Here is a 15082-nt window from a genome sequence, read left to right as displayed (position 1 = left end):
AGCCTGGCATTTTGCATGATGTACTCTGCATATAAGTTAAATAAGCAGAATGACAATATACAGCTTTTCCCAATTTGGAACCAGTCTCTTGTTCCATGTCCAGTTCTAACTGTTGCTTCTTGACCTGCATACAGATTTCTCAGGAGGCAGGTAAGGTGGTCTGGTACTCCCATCTCTCTAAGAATTTTCCACAGTTTGTTGTGATCCATCCAAAGGCTTCAGCATAGTCAATAAAGCAGAAGTAGATGTTTTTCTGGAACTCTCTTGCTTTTTTGATGACCCAATGGATGATGGCAATTTGATTTCTGGTTCCTCTGCCTTTTCTAAATCCAATTTGAACATCTGGAAGTTCACAGTTCACATACTGTTGAAGCCTGGCTTGGAGAATTTTGAGCATTACTTTGCCAGCATGTGAGATGAGTGCAATTGTGTGGTAGTTTGAACATTGTTTGGCATTGCCTTTCTTTGAGGTTGGAGTGAAAACTGACCTTTTCCATTTCTATGGCCACTGCTGAGTTTTCCAAATTTGTTGGCATATTGAGTGCAGCACTTTAACAGTATCATCTTTTAGGATTTGAAATAGCTCACCTGGAATTCAATCACCCCCACTATCTTTGTTCATAGTGATGCTTCATAAGGCCCACTTTGACTTCACATTCCAGGATGTCTGGCTCTAGGTGAGTGATCACACCATCACGGTTATCTGGGTAATGATCTTTTTTGTGTAGTTCGTCTGTGTATTCTTGCCACCTCTTCGTAATATCTTCTGCTTCTGTTAGGTCCATAGTGTTTCCGTTCTTTATCGTGCCCATCTTTGCATGAAATATTCCCTTGGTGTCTATAATTTTCTTGAAGAGATCTCTAGTCTTTCCCATTCTATTGTTTCCCTCTATTTCTTTGCATTGATCACTGAGGAAGGCTTTCTTATCTCTCCTTGCTATTCTTTGGAACTCTGCATTCAAATGAGTATATCTTTCCTTTTCTCCTTTGCCTTTAGCTTCTCTTCTCTTCCCAGCTATTTGTAAGACTTCCCCAGACAACCATTTTTGCATTTCTTTTTCTTGGGGATGGTCTTGATCACTGCCTCCCATACAGTGTCATGAACCTCCATCCATAGTTCTTCAGGCACTCTGTCTATCAGACCTCATCCCTTGAATCTATTTGTCACTTCTACCATATAATTGAAAGGTATTTGATTTAGGTCATACCTGAATGGTCTAGTCGTTTTCCCTACTTTCTTCAGTTTAAATCTGAATTTAGCAATAAAGAGTTCTTGATCTGAACCACAGTCAGCTCCCAGTCTTATTTTTGCTGACTGTATAGAGCTTCTCCATCTTTGGCTGCAAAGAATATAATCAATCTGATTTTGGTATTGACCATCTGGTGATGTCCATGTGTAGAGTCTTCTCTTGTGTTGTTGGAAGAGGGTGTTTGCTATGACCAGTGCGTTCTCTTGGCAAAACTCTATTAGCCTTTGCCCTGCTTCATTTTGTACTCTAAGCCCAAATTTGCCTGTTACTCCAGGTATCTGTTGACTTCCTACTTTTGCATTCCAGTCCCCTGTGAAGAAAAGGACATTTTTGGGGGTGTTAATTCTAGAAGGTCTTGTAGGTTTTCATAGAACCATTTAACTTCAGCTTCTTCAGCATTACTGGTCACAGCATAGAGTTAGATTACTGTGATATTGAATGGTTTGCCCTGGAAACAAACAGATCATTCTGTCATTTTTGAGATTGCACCCAAGTACTGCATTTTGGACTCTTTTGTTGACTCTGAGGGCTACTCCATTTCTTCTAAGGGATTCTTGCCCACAGTAGTAGATACAATGGTCATCTAAAGTTCTATTTTTAATTATTTTTAGTTTTTTAAACAACTTCCATACCGTTTTCCACAGCAGCTGCATCACTTTACATTCCCACCAACAGTGTACAAGGGTTTCCTTTTCTCTACATCGTCTCCAACATTTGTTATTTGTGTTCTTTTTGATGGTAGTGATTCTGACAGATGTGAGGTGACATCCCACTGTGGTTCTGATTTGCATTTCCCTGATGCTTAGTGACGTTAAACTTCTTTTAATGTGCTTGTTAGCCATCTGCATTTGCTCTTTGGAAAAATATCTGTTCAGTTCTTCTGCCTATTTTTTAATCAGATTCTTTATTTTTTTATGGTGACTTGTACGTGGTGTGTATATATGTTGGCTATTAACCCCTTGTCAGTGATATTATTTGCAAATATATTCTCCCATTCAGTAGGTACTGTTTTTTTTATTTGATGGTTTCCTTTGCTGTGAAAGAGCTTTTGTGTTTAATTAGATCCTGTTTATTTATTTTTGCTTTTATTTACTTTAGGAGATAGATTCAAAAAACTTTGCTACAATTTTTGTCAAAGAGCATTCTCCCTATGCTTTCCTCTAGGAATTTTATTCTATTCGGTCTTACATTTATAAATATTTAATCTATTTTAGTTAATTTTTTTGTATGGAGTAGAGAATGTTCTAATTTTTTCTTTTACATATAGCTGTCCAGTTTTCCCAGCACCATTTATTGAAGAGTCTGTCTTTGTTCATTGTGCAGACTATCTTTTCTCTCTTGTCATAGAGTAAGAACAACTTCACTTTCACTTTCACCCTCATGCATTGGAGAAGGCAATGGCAACCCACTCCAGTGTTCTTGCCTGGAGAATCCCAGGGACGGCGGAGCCTGGTGGGCTGCCATATATGGGATCACACAGAGTCAGACACGACTGAAGCAACTTAGAAGCAGCAGCAGCAGCAGCAATTGACCATGCGTGTGTGGGTTTATTTCTGGGCTTTCTATTCTGTCCCACCGATCTATGAGTCTGCTTTTGTGCCAGAACCATACTGAGTTTTTATTACTATAGCTTTATAGTATAGTTGGAAGTCAGGAAGCATATTCCTCCAGCTGTTTCTCTTTCTCGATTGTTTTGGCTGTTCGAGGTCTTTTATGTTTCCATACAAGCTATTAAATTATTTGTCGAGTTCTGTGTAGAATGGCGTTGTTATTCTGATAGAGATAGCATTGAATTGGTACATTGGTTTGGGTAGTATGGTCATTTTAACGATATTAATTCTTCCAGTCCAAGAACACGGTATATAGAGGTCTCCTTTTTAATAAATTGTTAAGACATTACCACTTTACCCACTGATGTTTTTTTTCCTCAAGAGATCTGGTATTGTTTTTTTGCTTTTTAATTTTTTTTCTTTACTAAGTCTTTAGGACAGGATATTTTATAACTGTTTTGCTTCTCTTCTACCTTTTTGAAAGAGTATACAATTTTGCAGTCTTATGAAGCAAATAAGGGCTTTGGCTTGAGTATTTAGTTGCGCTGACTTAGATCATGCGTTTCATGCAGCTTTTTCTAAACCAATTTGTTGTTTCTTACATTTGACAGGAAAACATTTTTTTGTGAAGTTGTACATAGAAGATACTCAAATGTTATTGATTGACCTTACCCTTCCTATAGTCTAGAAGATTTTGCACATTTGACAACAAATACATTTTTGTTCTGTACCTTCGTGCTTTAACTGTTATTTTTAAAAGCTGTTTGAGTTATTATTACTTATTTAATGATACATTCTCTATACAAGATTCAAGATCTCATTGATTATTCCTTCAGAAATTCCCTTACTCAAATATCTTAAAGAATTTGCTCTCAAAATATTGGCTAGGCAGATGATCTGAACAACTAAAAAATTTCCTTTCCAGTATTTTTTCATTCATCAGCAGTGGCATTTTAGAAGAATGTGGAGCTCTGGCAAGATCTTTTGTAATGCGCTTTGCCAACATTTAAGTATAATGAAGCCAAGAGAGTGTGTGACATTGCGTGATTGACAAGTCATCTCTGATAATAGCAAAAGAATAATTTCTTATCTAGAACATCAGAAAAAGCTGTTTTGTACTTTATTAAGATCTTGCCTTCAACTTTTGTTGTCCATTATGGTAGCCACCAACACTTGTGGTTATTAAATTTTAATTTAGATTAATTTAATTAAAAATTCATTTCCTCAGTCACACTAGCCATATTGCAAAGGCTTGATAGGGCTACTGTTTACCAAATTGGGCAATGTAGACATAGACCATTTCGGTCACCATAATAAGTTCTATTAGACAGGGTTATCTTAAAATCCTGAAGGATTTTTTTAATGTCTGCCACAGCTAATTGGATAGTTTCTCCTAGAAACATTTGAAAATTCATCACTAATTTGAATGTTTTATAAATGAAGGGTTTCCCCCCTTAAAATATAACTTGTAATGTGGAAATACTATAAATTGATGTCATAATTGTCATTCGGAGAAAAGAAAGCTGTTGTTTTATACTCAGTTTACAAATGAACACTAACATTTACATATCATATTCTTCTTTCCAAATTTCTGACTCTGTGGGCTTCATATTCATGTGATAAATAGCTATTGAGATCCTGCTACATGTCAAGCTTATATGTTTGGCCTACAACTGGTCTTTCCCCCCACCCAGCTTTATTAAGATATAATTGACATTATGTATGTTTGTTTAAGATGTACACCATGATGATTTGATATACTTAATTACAAAATTGGAGAAAGGAACAGCAACCCACTCCAGTATTCTTGCCTGGAGAATTCCAGAGGAACCTGGCGGGCTACCATCTATGGCATCGCAAAGAGTCGGACACGACTGAGCGACTAACACACACAAGCACGTGTTACAAAATGATGCCCACAGTGGGGTTAGTTAACACCTCCATCATCTCAGTGGATTACCATTTCTTTTTTGTGGTGAGAACATTTAAGATCTACTCCCTTAGCAGCTTTCAAGTACATGATAGAGTAGTGCTGGCTATCGTCGCCATGCTGACATTAGACCGTAGCAGCTGCTCATCTTGTGACTGGAAGATGAGTTTCCCCCTCTCTCCAGCCCCTGCCCACCACCATTTTATTCTCTGTTTCCATGAGTTTTGACTTTTTGAATTTATGTATTTATTTAACTTTTGACCGCACCGGGTCTTTGTTGTGTGGCATGCGGGCTTTCTCTAGTTGTGGCGAATGGGGGCTACTCTTCGTTGCAGCATACAGGCTTCTCACTGTGGTGGCTTCCCTCGTTGCAGAGCTTGGTCTCTATTCCACATGTTATACGGTATTTGTCTTTCTCTGTATAACTTATTTCACTTAGCATAATGCCCTCAGGGTACATATGTGTTGTCACAAATGCCAGGATGTCCTTGTCTAAAGCTAACTAAGTCAATTATTTTCCAAGGGTTCCCAGACCACAGCCAAGAAAGGCTGAAGCTGGTTGACAAGTTACTTCAGGGTTCACAGCTGGGACCAAGATCCTTATGTCTTTTACCCAATGCACAGGCATGCAAAACTCTTACCAGGTCCCTTGGCATATGTTTGTAGATCCCACTGCCCCCCAGAAAAACACTTTTGTCTGTGGATGGATGCCAGATTGTTGTTGGGGGTGGGGGACAGTGGATACCAATAAGGGGCATATTATTTGGCCATCTTGCTGACATCACTCTCCACGTATAGCTGGTCATGGTTGAGTGATTCTCCAAAAAACTCAGATTATAGAAAATTCAATTGTTAGACTGTGAAAATATTCTGGTATGGCTCAGTTTGTTTCAATTTTCCTTCATTTATATTAATATAAGCAAGATTATGCCTAAATACTGATGAAAAGCTACAGAAGCTATTATCAGAGCCCTATACTCTTCTGAAACATCACCATCAGTAAGTGTAAATACACAGTCATAAACATGTCTTAAAATTATTACATATTTTATATCAGATATATTTCAGTTATTTAGATCAGATACATCTAGGCTCATATTTTTCAACAAAGAAGTATGATTTCATTTCTTTTGTGAGTTTCAAAGCCATGTAAAAAGAGCTATATTCCAAATTCCTTTAAATGCTAAATTCTCTAGACTGGTTTTTTCCTTCCTCTTTGTCCTAAGATTTTCAAGCAAGGGGTGATTAGGGCTCAGTGCAGCAGTGGGGAGGTTGCAGAATTCTTTAATTACTACAACTGCTGCTGTATTATGCTTAGTCGTGTCCAACTCTTTGCAACCCCATGGACTGCAGCCCGCCTGGCTCCTCTGTCCATGAGATTCTCCAGGCAAGAATGCTGAGTAAGTTGCCATTTCCTTCTTCAGGGAATCTTCTTAACCCAGGAATAGAACCAGAGTCTCTTGCATCTCCTACATTGGCAGGTGGATTCTTTACCTCTAGTGCCACCCGGGGAAGCCCCAATTACTACAACAGTGGATCCCAAAGTTTGCTACACTTTGAAATCATCCATGGATCTTTCAAAAATATGGCCACCTACATCCTACCCACCTCCCAACCTGATTTAATTGGTCTCAGGTGTGATTTTGGCTCTGGGGTTTTTTAGCTCGCCTGGTGATTCTAACATGCAGCAAAGTTTGAGAACCACTGCTGTGTAGAATCACCAGGGAAGCCTTTTAAAATATACACATTGGCCCTCCACTCAGAAGTTTGACTTTGGCTTTGAATCAGCAAGTCTGGGGTAGAACACAGCCAAATGTAATCTTGAAGTGCCAAAGGAGATTCTGAAGTGTAGCTGGAATCAAGAACCCTGCTATATAAGAATAATTGTCCCTTCTCTTTCTCTTCCCCCACATCCCCTACATCTTTGATACATGGGGGGAATCACAAGAGTATATCTACCAAATCAGATCAAAAGTCCCTAGAAAAAAAGGCCCCAAGTAATACTGGTTCTTCCCCTTTTTGAAATAATAGTGCACCCTAGAGGTGAAAACATAGATTGCTCCAGCTTTTGAAGAAGACAGAGCAGAGTCTCAGTATACAGGAAATGTAAGGAACTGATTTCTCAGACCAGTGGTCTCCAGGCTTTACTTAATCATGTGTCTATAAAGTGGGAGTACTTACCTGGTGGTCCAGTGGCTAAGACTCTGTACTCCCAATGCAGGAGGCCCAGGTTCGATCCCTGCTCAGGGAACTGGATGCCACATTGCCACAACTGAAGATCCCAAGTGCTGCAACTAAGACCTGGTACAGCCAAGTAAATAAATATATTTTTAAAAAATACAGTGTGGGGGATAACAATCTGAGCATATGCATATTTTTATGGTTATCTGTATGCACTTCTGTACTTTCATACATTATAAAATTTACATAAAGACAGACTCTTTAAAGGATGGGTAAGATGAAATAAACAATATATACATAAATTTTGAATTTTAATAGGAAAAGCTTTTTGTCACTTAAAAATTAATAATAATACATTGTTTAATGGGAATAGTGTGTTTGAATACGGAGTATTGATGAGCCTGCCATCATTTTGTTTGGTATGGTAGCTGACAAAGGGCTCATGAAGAAAAGTGTCAACTCTACTATTTTCTTAGCATTCACTTGTACTTATGTTATTAGACTTCTGTTTACCTTCTCCAGATGAATCTTTTGAAGATTTTTTTTGTCTTTGCTGGGTCTTCCTTGGCGCATGTGGACTTTCTCCAGTTGCAGCCAGCAGGCGCTGCTCTCTAGGTGTGGTGCACAGGCTTCTCACTGCAGTGGCTTCTCTCATTGCAGAGCCCGAGCTCTAGGTGTGTGGGCTCAGTAGTTGTGGCAAGTGGGCTTAGCCGCCCTGCAGCCTGCAGAATCTTCCCTGGCCAGGGATTGAACCCGGGTCACTGGATTGGCAGGCAGATGCTTAACCACTAAACCACCAGGGAAAGGGAAAGTGAAGTCGCTCAGTCGTGTCCGACTCTTTGCGACCCCATGGGCTGTAGCCTACCAGGCTCCTCTGTCCATGGGATTTTCCAGGCAACAGTCCTGGAGTAGATTGCCATTTCCCTTTCCAGGGGATCTTCCCAACCCAGGGATCGAACCCGGTTCTCCTGCATTGCAGACAGACGCTTTACCATCTGAGCCACCAGGGAAGTCAGTCCTTGTTAATTCTGTAGATTTGTTTTCGTTAAAACTGACTAATGAAACCCATAAATCCATTCTGAAAGGCAGGTATAAACTAAAGTGTGCTGTAATACTACACCAAGGGCAGACCAACAATAAGGATGCCATTAAACCCCTTTTGATTGGGGAAATCAGACAATATGTGATTATCTGACATATTCCAGGGCCAACCTATTTGTTAAATATGAATACAACTTAATTTCTTGTTTTAAAATGAGTATAGTGAGTATAGATAGATCTAGTATGCCTTTCCACGCAGTGGAGGATCATCTTGCGACCCCTGGAATGTTTATACCCTGCTTTGAAGACCATTACTCCAGATGGCTACATAAAAAACCTTTTATTGCACAGTTCTTATAAATCACTGTAATTGAATAAAGATTGGAGAATGAAATGTGAATTCTAATAGGACTTCCAGTCTCTTACCTTGGCCCTTATGTCAGCCTCTGAATTTGATTATTAAACTGTCCTTTCTTTTTAAGGTGGAGAAATTAATACTTCAGGGGACTTCTGACACTTATAAGGCATTTTTAGTTTGACCTTTGAGCTCTAAGATTACATTTCTGTTTTTTTCTTCTAATCTGAATCATGGAGTTTCTATTGCTATTTAATATTTTTAGAGTTGTTTCAGAAATCTAAGATTTACTAGCCAAGATTGATAATGTGTTCTAGATGAAATTTTAGCTGATAAGATACAGATTTAAACATAGCTGTCCTGTGCTGTACTTAGTTATGTCCGACCCTTTGAGACCCCATGGACTGTAGCCCGCCAGGCTCCTCTGCCTGCGGGGATTCTCCAGGCAAGAATACTGGAGTGGGTCGCCATGCCCTTCTCCAAGGGATCTTCCTGACCCAGGTATCAAACCCAGATCTCCCGCATTACAAGCAGATTCTTTACCATCTGAGCCACCAGGGAAGCCCAAGAATACTGGAGTGGATAGCCTATCCCTTCTCTGGGGGATCTTCCCGACCCAGGGATCAAACTAGGGTCTCTTGCATTGCAGGCAGATTCTTTACCAGCTGAGCTACCAGGGAAGCCCAAGCATAGCTGTAGCTTATCCCAATTACACCTGGTGTTTGTTTGCTTGTTTTCCAGCTCTCTTCACAGAAGTCAGTGCCATGGATACCCATGCTGAAATCACTGCCACTCTGGGCTATTGTAGTTGCACATTTTTCTTACAACTGGACTTTTTATACTTTATTGACCTTATTGCCTACTTACATGAAGGAAGTCCTAAGGTTCAATATTCAAGAGGTAAGAACAAATAAGCATCTACTTCTTACAGAGAATATACAGAATTTGTTCCTATCTATGTGAAACTCAGTTATTTTGCATCTTCCATTTTACTTTTATACTAAATTCTAAAGACTTCTCTTTTTAGCCTCGCTTGTTCCTTTGCTCTGTGTGTGTTAACTCTTGATTCAGGGTATCTTGGCTAGTATCCCCTTTAACTGTGAAGATCTCACTAGCGCCCAGTAACATGCCAGGATCTCAGATGACAAATACAGGTAGTACTGTGTGTGTGTGTGTGTGTGTGTATGTGTATGTTAGTCACTCAGTTGTGTCTGACTCTCTATGACCCTATGGACTGTAGCCCACCAGGCTCCTCTGTCCATGGAATTCTCCAGGTGAGAATACTGGAGTGGGTAGCCATTCCCTTCTCCAGGGGATCTTTCTGACCCGGGGATCAAACCCTGGTCTCCTGCGTTGCAGGCAAATTCTTTACCGTCTGAGCCACCAGGGTAGCCCTGCAGGTGATACTGTATTCCCTTGTAAAAGGGATGGTGGCAGGACTCTGCTGGCAGCCGAGTGGGGTGTTGGAAGGCACAAGATTATTGTGCAGAGGTTGCTCTGTATTGGCAGAGCTATAGTTGTAAAGCTGTATAAGACATATCTCCCTAAAACTGTCAATTCCTTCTGATCTCATCAAATGGAGACAATTCCTATTATCTCTGTGTTGATGGATTTTGTCTCTAAAGAAATTGAAGAAAAAGATAAAGAGAAAGAGGCATAGTTTGTAAGAAAACTTGGTAGTGTTTTTTGTCTTCAAATGAAGGATGAATCAAACGCATAAATGTTAGGAGTTAAAATGATAAAATCTTAGAAGTGTACATCTTTGTGACCTGGCACTGGACAACAACTTCTCACATATGACCCCAAAAGCACACATGACCAAAAGAAAAAACTGATAAGTTGGGCTTCATCAGAATTGAAAGCTTTTGTGCCTCAAAGGATATTATCAAGAATGAAAATCCATTGAATGGGAGAAAATATTTGCAAATCATATACTTGATAAGGATTAAGTATTCCAAATATGTAAAGAATTTATACAACTCAATAATAAAAAGCTAAATAACCCAATTTTTTTAATGGGCAGAGGATTTAAATAGACATTTCTCCAAAGAAAATGTGAAGATGACCAATAAGCCCATGTAAAGATGCTCAACACTATTACTCAATACAGAAATGGAACTCAGAACCATAATGAGACACCACTTCACGCCTATCAGAATAAAAAATAAATAAAACAGAAAATAACAGGTGTTGGTAAGGATGCAGAGGAAATGGATCCTTCATACATTGCTGGTAGGATGTGAAGTGTAGCTGCCATGGAAAACAGTTTGGCAGTTCATCTAAAAGTTAAACATAAAGTTATTATGACCTAATAATTCCATTTCTGAGTCTATACCCAAGAGAACTGAAAACATATGTGCACGCAAAAACATGTACACGTACACAAAAGCTTATAACATCATTATTCATAATAACCAAGAGGTGCAAACAACCCAAATGGTGTCAGCTGATGAACAGATAAATAAAATATGGTATATTCCCCCAAGAACTATTACTGAGCCAGAGTGGAAACCCTGGAAGAAAAAGTAGCAGCCTGGGTGGTGAATGTAAAGACAGTAAGGCTGACGGCACAACTGCAGTGGTTACATGGACCTAAAGCTATCAACACTGTTAAAGTGAACCTTTCAGTCACTCAATTCCAAAGCATACTGAAAACGTTGGCCACGTAGACCAAACCTTAAACTTGACCTAGACGGCTAAGCTGTGAAGAACTCCTCCGGCTACTTTTGAAAAACAAAATCCATTATACTGAAATATATCCACCTCATTTTTCCTAAGCTCTCTGTTAACAGAGCTTGACTGTAGTCCCCTACCATAGTGACAAATTGCATGCAAATTTAAGGATCATTCCACTTGATGCTTCTTTTTGAAAATGTCCCAGGAGAACTATAAAAAGAATGTGGTATCAATAGCTGACTGGTAATTAGTTCAGTTCAGTCGCTCAGTCGTGTCCGACTCTTTGCAACCCCATGAATCGCAGCACGCCAGGCCTCCCTGTCCATCACCAACTCCCAGAGTTCACTCAGACTCATGTCCATTGAGTCAGTGATGCCATCCAGCCATCTCATCCTCTGTCGTCCCCTTCTCCTCCTGCCCCCAATCCCTCCCAGCATCAGAGTCTTTTCCAATGAGTCAACTCTTCGCATGAGGTGGCCAAAGTACTGGAGTTTCAGCTTTAGCATCATTCCTTCCAAAGAAGTCCCAGGGCTGATCTCCTTCAGAATGGACTGGTTGGATCTCCTTGCAGTCCAAGGGACTCTCAAGAGTCTTCTCCAACACCACAGTTCAAAAGCATCAATTCTTTGGCGCTCAGCTTTCTTCACAGTCCAACTCTCACATCAATTCTTCGGTGCTCAGCTTTCTTCACAGTCCAACTCTCACATCCATACATGACCACTGGAAAAACCATAGCCTTGACTAGACGGACCTTTGTTGGCAAAGTAATGTCTCTGCTTTTTAATATGCTGTCTAGATTGGTCATAACTTTCCTTCCAAGGAGTAAGCGTCTTTTAATTTCATGGCTGCAATCACCATCTGCAGTGATTTTGGAGCCCCCAAAATAAAGTCTGACACTGTTTCCACTGTTTCCCCATCTACTTCCCATAAAGTGATGGGACTAAATGCCATGATCTTAGTTTTCTGAATGTTGATTAGTATATGTACTTAATTGCCTTCATTTATTTTTCATTAATATTTTTTTAGTTCTGTAATGAAAGACTTTAAAACTAGAATCTTAAAAAAAAAATTGGAATCTTTTTACTTGGCATTTTCATACCAAAATAAAACAAACCAAAAAAAAAAAAAGGCATTTTCTTTTTGAATCAAAATTAAAAGAAATGTGAATAGAGTTTGAAAATGATTCTCTTATTATATAGAAGCCTCTTTTTTAATGGTTTTTTCCTTGAAGAATCAGCATACTACATTCATGAAACAGCCTTTGTTCAAAATAAAGCTTGATTTGAGATGCATTGTATTTAAAATTATAATCTCATTAATTAAAAAGTTTAAAGATCTGATCATTTGTTATAAGCTTGCTTTGTTATATGTTTAGTTTTATTAATTATCATCACTTTTACTTTTTCCTCATTTTTTCCTAGTGTCCCTATTTCTTACAACTCAGTGAGAGTTGAAGCAGTATCTGTTGGCCTATTTTGAATATTAACATTTTGGAATCAATTTTTTAAATAAATGAATACAAGGGACTATATCCTTGAACCGAATGCTTAATAACTATAGAAGACACCCATGGACATATACATGTGGTATAAATGTTGAAGATGTTAGCAGTTTTAGGTTTTCAGGGGAGTTTTCACCACTGGAATTTTAAGTGGAAAAATTCAGTAACTAGTTATTGTTGGTCTTAGCCCAGCAGAGGACAAGGCCAAGGTCAGAAAATTCTCTTCTCCATTTGCTACAGTTATTCATGTGTAAAGTTCTGCCACAAACAATAGATGTGGTCCCTCTCTGCAGAATTCCTTTTGTTTTTAGCATCTCTTATTTATTTATTTATTTGGCTGAACTGGGTCTTAGTTGCGGCACGTGAGCTGTTAGTTGTGGCATGTGGGATCTAGTTCCCTGACCAATGATTAAACCCTGGGCCCCTTGCATTGGAGCTGGAGTCTTAGCCACTGAACCACCAGGGAAGTCCCCCACTATGCAGAATTCTAAATGGAATAAAGTTAAAGAAGAAATTACTCAATACCAGAAAAAAGAAAAATATTCAACCATAGAAGTGGAACTAGAAGCATACAACATCTGAAAATAGATCACAAATTGTGATAAAAAATTAAATCTTTTCTTAAGCACACTTAAATTTAAAATATTAACAAATTTTGCTGATCTATTCCATTAATGATGCTTAGATACCAGATTTATTAGATGGAATGTATTTATTCGCTAGATGGGATTTATTTATTAGACAAATAGAATTTATTTATTAGATAAAATTATTACCAGGATGGGGCAGCCACATGTATACCTATGGCCGATTCATGTTGAACTGTGCCAAAAACCACCACAATATTGTAAACTAATTGTCCTCCAGTTAAAACAATTTTAATAAATAAAAAAGTAAATAAAAAATATTTCTCAAAAGCTTAAAGAGAGCTCATAGTAATAATAAAATAATTAATAATAAATTAATTAGTAATAAAATAATAAAATCAACAACTATAGCAACAGAGAAAAAAGAAACAAAAATCCAGAACCAACTACAGAACAAATCAGAATATAAGAATAACAATAATTGTTTTTCTTGGAAAAACAATTATTATTACCAGATTTTAATATCAGTGATAAAATATCTTTCTACCTTTTTTGTGTTTGTACATCTCTAACAGGTGTACCCATCTCTTTCAGACTAAAAAGTGTTCTCTTTTTAACTTTTTACTTTGTATTGGGGTATAACCAATTAACAGACAATCTTGTGATAGTTTCATGTGAACAGCAAAGGAACTCAGCCAAACATATACATGTATCTAAATCCCATGGATGGAGGAGCCTGGTAGGCTGCAGTCCATGGGGTCGCTAAGAGTCGGACACGACTGAGCGACTTCACTTCACTTTCACTATTCTCCCCCAAACTTCCCTTCTAAAAAAGACAGCACGTAACATTCAAACCCCATGTCAGACGTGGAAAGGAATAGAGCTTGAGGCCCTTGTATCCTGCCTTAGACAGAAGGACAGAAATAAAACCACTGGACATCAGCAGAGGGAGCTGGGTGGGCCAGGGCCCCTGGGGCCACTGCCAGGGGAATCACGGGGACACGATACAGAGGGCACATAGTCTGATGAGAAACTCCTCATCTGCTTCTTCCATGCATCCTCGTCACCCTGGAGGGGGGGCGGGGCGGGGGGGTGGTACCAGCAGCCCTGGGCTCCTCTGCTGTCACTTCACCTTCATCAGCGCCCGGCACTGATGCAGCTGATGTAGGTCTGGGCATCCTCAAGCAAGAAGCCCGAAGAGAGCAGTTTCTAACAGCATCTGGATGGTGCTCACTTTAAAATAATTCATTAAGCTGTGCATTTGACTCATGTGATTTTCTCTGAATTTTATTTTATAATTAAAAAATGTTTTCAAAATAAATAAATTAAGACTGTCCTATGGGAGAAAGCCCTAGGCTAATAGGAAGACATCCTCTCACTGAAGCTAGAGCCCAAATCCCAAAATAGCATTCAAGATCACCCTAAGCAGACTAGACTACGGGGAGCTCTGGTTCCCTGTGAGACAGGCTCTCCAGGACTGCATTGAGCTGAATCCCGGAATCCTAAAAACCGAACTTGTTTACTGTATTATGTAAAAATTAGCAGAATCCTGCTATGTATTTCATGTGGTGGTAGGGGTGTGTGTGTGTGTGTGTGTGTGTGTGAGATTTTGGTTCTTTTTCCCTCCATCATTAATCCTGGATCTTCTTATTCCTTCCAGAATGGGTTTTTATCTGCAGTCCCTTATTTAGGCTGTTGGTTATGTATGATCCTGTCTGGTCAAGCTGCTGACAATTTAAGGGCAAGATGGAATTTTTCAACTCTATGGGTTCGAAGAGTTTTTAGCCTTATAGGTAGGTAAAAATGAATCATGTTGTTTTGGTTTACAATTATTTACTGTGTTTACGTTGAAAGGCAAAGTAAAAGTGATAATATTAGTTATTTGTTCACATATCAAAACAATATATTTTAACGCATGTAGTACATGTCTGCATAAGATGGTTCTTTTTGAATGATGCATTTTGAGGATTGCGATTTATAATATCCTGTTATCGCTACCATACTCTTAGAG

The 15082-nt window shown here is 38.9% G+C and overlaps 1 protein-coding gene across 9 annotated transcripts in view; it reads left to right on the top strand.

Annotated features, from left to right (window-relative positions):
- Positions 1–15082, top strand: part of SLC17A5 (solute carrier family 17 member 5) — a 75446-nt gene that overhangs the window by 34814 nt on the left and 25550 nt on the right. For 5 of the 9 annotated variants that reach the window (XM_061427216.1, XM_061427217.1, XM_061427215.1 and 2 more), the window contains 2 exons: positions 9049–9207; positions 14732–14864. In XM_061427216.1, the coding sequence (XP_061283200.1) occupies positions 9049–9207; positions 14732–14864 (292 nt within the window). Of the gene's footprint in view, positions 1–6951; positions 7045–9048; positions 9208–14731; positions 14865–15082 lie in introns of all 9 variants that reach the window. The other 4 variants (XM_061427212.1, XM_061427210.1, XM_061427209.1 and 1 more) reach the window with 1 other exon arrangement.

Source organism: Bos javanicus, chromosome 9, assembly GCF_032452875.1.
Source record: "Bos javanicus breed banteng chromosome 9, ARS-OSU_banteng_1.0, whole genome shotgun sequence".
Classification (NCBI taxonomy): Eukaryota; Metazoa; Chordata; class Mammalia; order Artiodactyla; family Bovidae; genus Bos; species Bos javanicus.
Note: the sequence above shows the minus strand (reverse complement) of the source record. Positions and strands in the feature narration are given on the sequence as shown.